At 49.6% G+C, this 9,244-nt stretch overlaps 3 protein-coding genes across 3 annotated transcripts; 1 reads left to right on the top strand and 2 right to left on the bottom strand.

Moving 5' to 3' along the window:
- Positions 1 to 2,117: 2,117 nt before the first annotated feature.
- On the bottom strand, positions 2,118 to 5,086 carry TRIVIDRAFT_51360 (uncharacterized protein; the record flags this gene model as incomplete). Its single annotated transcript, XM_014093915.1, has 3 exons — positions 2,118 to 2,219; positions 2,292 to 4,922; positions 4,985 to 5,086. 3 exons carry the CDS (start codon positions 5,084 to 5,086, stop codon positions 2,118 to 2,120), a joined length of 2,835 nt encoding a protein of 944 aa, XP_013949390.1.
- Positions 5,087 to 6,768: 1,682 nt separating this feature from the next.
- TRIVIDRAFT_51371 (uncharacterized protein) lies at positions 6,769 to 7,257 on the bottom strand (the record flags this gene model as incomplete). Its single annotated transcript, XM_014093914.1, has 2 exons — positions 6,769 to 7,008; positions 7,075 to 7,257. The coding sequence occupies 2 exons, from the start codon at positions 7,255 to 7,257 to the stop codon at positions 6,769 to 6,771; spliced, it is 423 nt and encodes a 140-aa protein (XP_013949389.1).
- Positions 7,258 to 7,619: 362 nt separating this feature from the next.
- Positions 7,620 to 9,109, top strand: TRIVIDRAFT_59497 (uncharacterized protein; the record flags this gene model as incomplete). The annotated part of the gene is made up of 2 exons (XM_014093913.1): positions 7,620 to 7,741; positions 7,948 to 9,109. The coding sequence occupies 2 exons, from the start codon at positions 7,620 to 7,622 to the stop codon at positions 9,107 to 9,109; spliced, it is 1,284 nt and encodes a 427-aa protein (XP_013949388.1).
- Positions 9,110 to 9,244: the final 135 nt, after the last annotated feature.

The raw sequence follows: 9,244 nt of genomic DNA, 5'->3' as shown, positions 1-9,244 counted from the left end.
ATCAGGGTGAGATCGATTGTCGTCCTTAGTCAGATTTGGACGGGGTTTATGTATTTTTTGGGCTGACGGGTTTGATGGAGGGGTTTTCTCCAGGAGAAGATTGTGCGGATAGGAAATTTAGTGTTGTGGGTGTATTGTGTTGCTTGAGTTGTTGATAGTCGGATATGCTCCTAGCTATATGGTTGTTACTAGTATTAGTATTAGTTGGTGTTTTGCATTTACAGGTTTTCGAGACGTCGAATTTAATTGCTCTGAATGGTAACTAAGAATAACACTAAGGAATATTAATGGGACTGCTTGAAAAATAACTTTATTTATAGCAGTCATCTGCATCGTGTTAGGCGTATTGTTGTCGGGATATATATTCGATTAGTTGACACTTATTAAGACTGGTATAACGGCAAGTTGTTGTCGGCCGCGGGGAAGAGTTGCATCAAGTCCGGCCCTTGTGGAAGACTAATCATGTAACCAGGCGGTATTAGTGATCAAGACTGGTTTTGTTTTTAAGAGTTGAATTGCTTTGTGGAGTGTTATTGATCGTGGAATGGTGGAATATGAAAGGTCGTGTATGAGTTGGTTTGACTTGGTTGCAGGATAACTTGGGGAAAAGCGTAGGAAAGAGGTGCTGTATTTAGAGTATATGTAGGTTAGGAGGGATAAAGTTGGATGAGGAGGTTGGGGAATGTGGTTTGATGGGTTTCTTGGAGTGTGTTTTTTGTTTTGTCTTTTGGGGAGGGATGTGGAGGTGAGTTTGTGATGGTAGATGATGGAGAGAGTCGTATATTCTAAGGTACAGTACTTTCTGGCGGACGATGATATTCAACGATTTATTAAGATATATTTTTGTTATAACGTGGAGAGATGGATCTAAGACTCTATTTTTTCATGTAAACGGGTAAAATAGGTTTACAAGTCTACGATAAGATCGCGAAATGGATGTCTTTCGCCGCGAAACAGAACTGCTGTTGTTCTTGTGAGCGAAATCTGACTTTGTGATGAGAATTACGATGTTCATCCTGGATAAAAGCATAATAGCAAAAGAGAGGAGAGCGATTACAAACCTATCTCGCATGTTATATATATAGAACGCGTTGATGGATTAATTGACAACGGGAACAGGACTGGCGGGTTGTATAGCCAACTGCACTGAGAGTGTTAGTAAAAGTAAATGAAGGATGTGATCGGTATACAGCGAGAAACTATAGGAATACCGTCGTTACTTTATAAATGATGGCGTCGATGGGTAGATATATTTCCAATGTCAGATAGATGTAAGGGTAGTCGATGGAAGCAGCGGCAGTAGTGCAAGGTAGTGAGTGATACTGGATGGAGATGGAGATGGAGAAATACTGGATCAAGGTAGCGATAATAGATGAAGACGACTGGAGTTGATAAAGGTAGACATGGCAGAAGAAGATAAATGTACTATATAGGTAACTTACACCGTAACCACCCAGATATAAAACATCGTGTTTGTTTTGATTCTAAACTACTAACTACTATGGCACCGTGCAACGCAAAAGCTAACGCATACACGGCGTCTCTCTCACCACTCTGTATGCAGACATGGCCGAAAGAGTTTCAAAAAAAAAAAAGAGTAAAAAAAAAAAAAAATATCTATCTATAAAGGTTATGGGTTTTGCAGCCCCAATCCATGGCACCCCTCTCCCAAAAATAAAATAAAAAAGACATCATGACACCTGTTTCCCGTGTTTCCTCCGCCATGCAGGTTTCGAAAAGCTTTTTTCGTTTCTTTTTCTCTTTTCCCTTTTCCCATCGTCACTTCGTTCCAAGGTATCTCTCGTCTGCCTGCGGGCACGCTTCCTCTCCTCCTAAATGTCCCGTGAGCGAGTCAAATCCAATCATACGTACCCTTTTCCATGGAGTTGTCGGGCAGCAAAGTATCGCTATGAAGTTTTTTTTTTCTTAAACAGTCCCATTACATTCCTCCCACTAAGCCTCAGGGTTACAAATGGCCTCTCCATATCAGACTTGTCAGAGATACAGCGTCTCAAGGCCGTCCCGACGTTCCTGCGTCCAGCGCTAACTTTCGTTTTTTTCTTTCATTCTCTCCAGCTACGAACTGTGCCATTCCCCGCAAAGTCTGCTTGTGGCACTCATATCGCGTAGAGGGTCTTGAGGGCCTGCTGGTCTTGTGGCTGCAACTGGTTGATGAACTCGCCAAAGGTTGGGATGATTTGTTTGTAGACATTGAGAACCTGCGTTATGATGATTAGGACCAAGGTACTATCGGAAAGGGGTTTGTGGAAGAGTGTAGAGGGTATTCTTACATTTCGGAACACTTCATGTAGCTCTTGCTTGATTGGGTTCCTCAAGTTCATATCTTGATAGCGAGCAATGGCGACGAAGAATTCCAACAGGACCTTCTCCAGAGCCTGCGGATTCTGGCCGACAATCAGGGTAAATCCCTTGAAGGCGGTAGCCTTTTCTTCGGTAGGGTCAACCTCCTGCATGGCAGTCAAGAATTCTTCGGCAAACTTTGGAAGGGCTGGCGCCAACTGCTCTGCATTACCAAGACCGAGACGTCCGAGCGCAATTGCGGCATTCTCAACAAGTCCCTTTGGCACGCCGGGGTTGGACATGACATCAACAAAGCGCTGAAGCAGCTCGGGCAACCAAGGCTGCATACCCTTGAGGTGTTGCATGCTAATCTCACCAGCTGACCAACAAGCGTTGTTGATGACGCCGAATCCGCTCTCGATTTCCTCATCAAGAATGCTATCCATGTCGAGCTGCTTCAACAAGATTGGCAGAACAGTTGGGATGTACGGCTGAAGTTCTGAAAAGACATACTTGGCACAGTCGCCGAGCAGTGCGTACGCAGATTGTCGCACCTCATCTGTAGGGTCCTCCATGCAGAAACCAAGGAGCTCAAAGAAGGGATGCGGAGAGCTCTTGACGAGTTCAGCGGACTTGTCGTCCTCGAGCGCTTGAATAATGGCGCTCAAAAGGTCTAGGCTTGTAATGAGGAAATCCTTGTCCGGCTGGTCAATAGCGTGGTTGGTGGTCGCGTTGATGCCCTGTTCAAGGTTTGTGTGGATAATGTTGATGCAGCGCAAGAAAATCGTGGGCGCATAAGGAGTGAAAGATTGACCAAGGGCCAGAGCAACGTAAGAGAGACACTCGAGGAGCGGGAATAGTTCGCGAGACTGGTCCGAGACAGCATTGTATCTCGCAATCAGCGCCGGCATCAACTGGTTTACCAGCTCGGGCCGGGCAATGAAGGGACCCAGACGCTCGGCCAGTGTCTGTACACAGTCGTAGAGAATGTACATGTTGCGGTCCTTGTATTTGGCGAAACACTGGACGAATTGTTGGATGATGGGTCCGCAGTATGGCTCCAATTTCTTTCCAGCCTTCTCCTCCAGATTAGCAAACGCCGAGGCACCCGCCTCCTGAACCTTCTTGTTCTTGTCCAACATCTTGCGAAGGATGCCGTCCATCATTGGAAGGAAAAACTGCTCTCGCTGAGACTGCTCAGCAAGGTTAGCCGCCCAGGAGGAATATCTGCCCAAGGCCCAACAAGTGATTTGCCTAACAACCGGCTCCTGATCCTCGAGGAGAGAGATCAAGTATGGCACCAATTCAGGGAGGTGAGGCGTGACGGTATCCATACAACCATCAGCCACCGCGCCGAGAGCTAGGACGGCCGCCTCTCGATAGGGCCACTCGTCGTGCTTGAGGTTCTGGGAGAGATACGGGAAGATGGCTTCGAAGACGGGCCCGCCAAAGTCGCGGGCGAAAACGTCGAGTGCGGCCGCTGAGCACTTCCTGACAGTCCATCTTTCATCGGGATTCGCGTCATCGCCGTCATCATCGAGATCATCTACTTCGCCTTCCTCTAGCCCTTCATCCATGCGGGCAAGCTTCTCATAGGCACCGCCGTTCTGGTTGGGATCAGCCGAAAGATTCCCTTCTCCGTTCGCAGTCCTCGTTTGGGATTTCTTGGCAAAGGCTGGTCGGATATCCTCCTCCCGGTCCTCTTCATCCTCGTCATCCGAAAGCCCACCGAGAAGGGCAATGTCCTCTCCGCTGTATACCATGCAGTGCAGCAAAACGGGAATGATTTTGTCAAGATACGGCCGCAGCCCGGCCCATAGATCGTCGTGCTCGCCAATGGCCAGCCAGAACTCGGCGGCCTCGCAGGCAAGCTCCTCGTCTTCGTCCTTCTGCTGGGTAATGAGATAGTCTACCAAGCCGCCGAGATGCGGCTGTAGCTTGTCTGGTCGTGTCTCAATCAGGTGGACAAAAGCTCTGCACACCTGCCGGCGCACATCGGTGTTCTCGTCCCCTGATAGAACAAAGAGATGCTGCAGCAGGTCATCGACGCTGTTTAACATGGCCTGTGATGCCCTTGGGGTGAAAACGTTGATGGCCGTCAGTGCTCCTACGCGTACTTTCGGGAGAGCACTCTTGGTTGCAGCAATGAGTTGTGGAAGAACATAGTTGAGTGGTCGTTGGCCATTGACCTCCTTGGTCAGCATCTTGAAGTTGTCCTCGCAGATTTTGGTCATGGCAGACATGGCGCCCTCCTGGGCCTCGTTGGAAAATTGGCCGCTCGAGTTGCTAATCATTTCGAGGAGCTGAGGGAGCAGCTCCGGCCACCCCATCAAACCACCCTTCTTAATCACTTCAGTAGCAATGTTTCCGCCGAAATTCCGAATCTGAGAGTTCTTATCTTGCAAACTCATGGGCACGGCGAGCTTGACGAGCTGCAGGCTCGATTCTGGGATTGATTTCCAGTCGGTCTTGACATTGTTCTTGAGCATAATACCGGCAGCTGATCTCACAAGATGATAGTCTTGGTCGCTGCACTGCAGGCCCTCGGGAGTCTGGGGGCTGGAGAGGATGTAAGCTAGATAATTGTTGATATCAGGCGAGCTTTTAGCTTGTTGAAGCATCTACTTGCTCAATACTTGGTCAGCATTGATAAAAAGGAATCCGTCCCTAGATTGAAACTGACCAGCTCAGCCTGTTTCTGGGCGTTCTTATCGAACCCGCTGAGGGAGTCTTTGAGACATGCTGCAAGCTGGTTCAACGACTCTGGGGCCGGTTGCCACGACATGATGGGCGGTAGTGGCAGCGGTTTGCTGCGCGCTAGAGGAACAATGCGATGCGCTTGGTTGCGGGCTTGCTGATTGGAGGTGCTCTAGGACATGAAGCGGCAGCTATAGACTCTGCAGTGGCAAGGCGAATTAGTATCATCCACGGTTTCCCGCGGCATGGCAAGAGGGCGTACAAGAGCAAAACCGACACAAAGGACCCCTGATGTCGAGGAACTCGGGAGGGCCGTTGGAGGGTTTTTGGAGGCGAGTCTAAGGACCAGGGCGTTGCCGGAGACGTCACGGGGCGTCGACTCTGGAGATCCGAGAGCAAGGCGCTCAAGTTGGTGGGCGGCGGAAGCTCGAATGTTTGCAGCAAGCAAACTGAGCAGATTCTCCTCGTGGCCGAAAGAGAGACGATGCGCCAAACCTTGTGCGCCCTCGAGCGGTTTGGTTTGATTTGGCGGGGAGCAAACCCACCTCTTTTGGCGGCCAAATTTCGTAGCGGGGTGCGATAACGATAACCCGTGAGCAAATGGGCGAGGCAAAACGGGAATAGGGAGGGACGATGGGCAAAATTTTAGGTACCTTGGCTTGGAAAAAAAAAATGATATGGAAAAATTTGTATGGAGTGCTTTGCTCTGCTGGTTAGCGCGCTGCTAAACCACTTGACAGTGCATGTGCAGAGCAAAAGTCAGGTGACTGTGACAAGAACAATGGGGGGTGGCTTTGCGGTACCTGCTTCTGTTGTAGAGGTACTGTTTTAGAAGATAATCCATGGTACTGTAGTATCGAGAATGGCGGGCAGTATTTCAGGGCTGCTATTTATCCAGTATTGCCATCGTTATCTACTAATTCTTTCTACTATCGCTACCATCTTCTAGTATCCGAAACTACACTCAGGTGCCTACATACCTAGGTAAGGTATAGATATCTTTGAGCAGGTACTTCTTTGAACCAAGCACGCAGCCAGTGTCTTTGACGTCTCAAGGGTCATCGTTCCTCTCAGCAAGTACCTGTGACATGCCACAACACAAGGTGGAAATAAGGTGGCTGGCAGGTGCTTATTGTTTATCCTCTCTGTGACATCCATGCTCAACAAAAAGATGGAAACACATCCCAGGCGATGTCGGTATTTATGGCGGCCGTACCGGCATCTCCGTGACAGAGGGGTGGCTCACATGCTAATTCGATCAATCAGACGCCAGCCTATTTATTGCAGCATTGTTGAGTTTTGTTTTACAGCGACCTGCCGCTAATGTGATAGCACCCCTCACCAAGAGGCGTGATTCCATTTAAACGGAACCAGTGAGGACTGACCTCAGCTCACGACTGGAGATTTCGCAGGCCCATTATTTTCGATCTAGGCTACCTAATCTATACGCTTCATTTTTAGAAGAGACGCCCAACGAGAACTTGCCCTGAGCAGTGACTCTTGGTTGATTGGTATTTCAGATGTCGCTTGTCCAACAGACAGATGCCCCCACGAATATGGCCTAGTCAATGTGCTGCTGCAGATCCCTTCTTTCTGGAAGCCTTCTCGAGCCAGTCAGCAAGGATGCAGCATGCTGCAAGGCAAAATTAGCACATCTTCCCTTGATAGGTAGATCATGCCTCCCATCATAGGTATCCAAGCACGTGAGGCCTTGCCCTGTCATGATCATGAATTGCTTCGTAAACTATCATCTATACGCCGGGCTGTTCGCTAGCTTGGTAGTGCTGCCTTGGGGAGGATGCTCAAGATTGCCTCGGCCACGCTCTTGAAAGCCTCCATCTCCTCCTCGACTGTGCCACCCATCCCCATACTCTCCAGACTGATAGAATTCGTCACATAAACAGGCAGCTCAGTCTTCCGGGCCACCAGCTTTGCCACTCGTGTTGTAAACTCCAGAGATGACTCTGCGGAGAAGAGAGTAGTAGCGATTGATTGCTGGTGATTAAATCTCTGGTTCTGGTGTCAGTTGACACGACTCTGAAGCTGTCATACACGAGACAGATATTCAAGACGTACATCGGGAAGCGCATAGACAAATGAGCCCATTGGCCTGGGAGCAGCAGCGTCTTCCTGAGCCACCGTCGTTAGGGATATTAGAATCGCCTTGGCCTGGGTTGTGATGCGAATGAAAATGCGGGTATCCAAAGACCGCGGCAGCGGAATGGATACCTGCACTACTCTGTTTGAATCGGTGGCCATGATGGGTATTGTGTAGATGGAGTATATCTCCGAAATTGAGGAGTGAAGCGTATCTCCAGTCAATAGCAGCGATGAGAAGACTCAAATCACATGATTCACAGCTGGTGAGAATGAACCAGAGCTCGCTGCTAGCGCTGCTAAAAAAAAAAAGATAACACCACCTAAACCGAATCCCCCACTAAGCAACTCGGTTACAAATTCAAAGGGCTCCAAAAAAACACCCGATTGCGGCGGCCCGGAAAAAAAGTAAAAGCCAAAGAGAAACTCTGTTTATAGACCTTGATACGCCCTAGCCTCTTCTTCCTTAAGAACCTCTTTCTCACCATCATGATCGCAGGATACCGTCGTTGAAGCAGGCTGAGATGGATCACGACGGCGGGGCTACCTTGGCTGTGGCCGAGGAGAGCGCATGGGCCAGTGTGGATGGCGGCATGGACGATCCTGAAGAGATTCGGGTCATCTTTTGCGCGCTGGATTCGTTTGCGTGAGTGAATTGAGCCTGTTGTCCTTGATTTTTGGATTTGGTTGCTTCTCTTGCCGGCTTCATTGCTCTTGGAATGGGCAGAGTGTCTTGGGGTCTGCTTGATAAGCCATATCTCATACTACCACTTCATTCTCATTACAATCTCATATAACATGGCATCGCTTGTCATGATCTTAAGAATTACCAACAGCTGACACCTTATTCAGACAATACGCCAAAGTCGCCCACTTCAACGTCACTCATCTTCGCCGCCGGTCCTTCTATGCCCTCCCTCAGGCTCATTGGAAGCTCCTCGCCGCGCCTCCCTTCAACTTCCTTGACACGCTAGACAAGGTCGATGAGGCGATTGACACCAACGCCGCTCTGGCTCGGGCCATTCTCAAGTCAGGATTAACGTCCTTTAATGCCCTCCCTCCTAATTCATCAGAGTCTGATCAGCCAGTCATGCCGCACGAGTGGGCTGGAATAGCCAAGCACGCGGACATTGATAAGGCGAGAAGCACTCTTCGCCAGTTCTACCGCGACTGGACTGCAGCTGGCGCCGACGAAAGGGCCGCGTCATACGGCCCCGTGATGAAGGCTCTTGAAAAAGAGACCAAGGCATCGGAGGGCAGGCGTTTGAAAGTTCTTGTCCCCGGCGCGGGTTTGGGAAGACTGGTTTTTGAACTGTGCCGGGACGGCTACGATACGGAAGGAAATGAAATATCCTATCACCAGCTGTTGGCATCTTCATACATTCTCAACGAGTGCGAAAGTGCCCAACAGCACACCATTTACCCCTGGATCCATACATTCTCCAACCACCAAACGCGAGAGAACCACCTCCGCAGCTACGCCGTGCCCGACATCCATCCCGGCACCGTCCTGCTCAACACCCCAAACATGGGCTCCATGTCCATGTGCGCCGCGGACTTTCTCTGCCTTTACGGCGATGAGGATCACAAAGCCTCCTACGATGCCGTCGCCAGCGTCTTCTTCCTCGACACGGCGCCCAATCTCATTCGATATCTCGAGGTCATCTACCACTGCCTCCGCCCCGGCGGTGTCCTCATCAACGTCGGGCCCTTATTGTGGCACTTTGAAAACAATGCGCCGGGAAATCACGGGCATGATGATGACGGCGATGGCGAGCACGACTTTAACAACTCGTCTGGCATTGCCGATCCTGGGAGCTTCGAACTGAGCAACGATGAGGTGATGGCACTGGTGGAGAAGCTGGGGTTTGTAGTAGAGTCGATGGAGATGGGAATCAGGGCGCCGTACATTCAAGATACGGATAGCATGCTGCAGACGGTGTACAATGTGACGACGTGGGTGGCTCGCAAGCCGCTGGAGAAGGAAACGAGCGATGTGAAGGCAGACACATGAGATATGACGAATAGACGAACAAATAAATGAAAAATGCCGTAAACGCCGTGGAATGTGTACCAATCAAGGTTGAAACTCTGCAGAGGAAAAATGAGAGAGATAAAAAAAAAAAAAAACAAGATGGTGAATTTGTTT

Source organism: Trichoderma virens, assembly GCF_000170995.1.
Source record: "Trichoderma virens Gv29-8 chromosome Unknown TRIVIscaffold_93, whole genome shotgun sequence".
Lineage (NCBI taxonomy): Eukaryota > Fungi > Ascomycota > Sordariomycetes > Hypocreales > Hypocreaceae > Trichoderma > Trichoderma virens.
The sequence above is the reverse complement of the archived record's forward strand: the minus strand, read 5'-3'. Positions and strand labels throughout refer to the sequence as shown.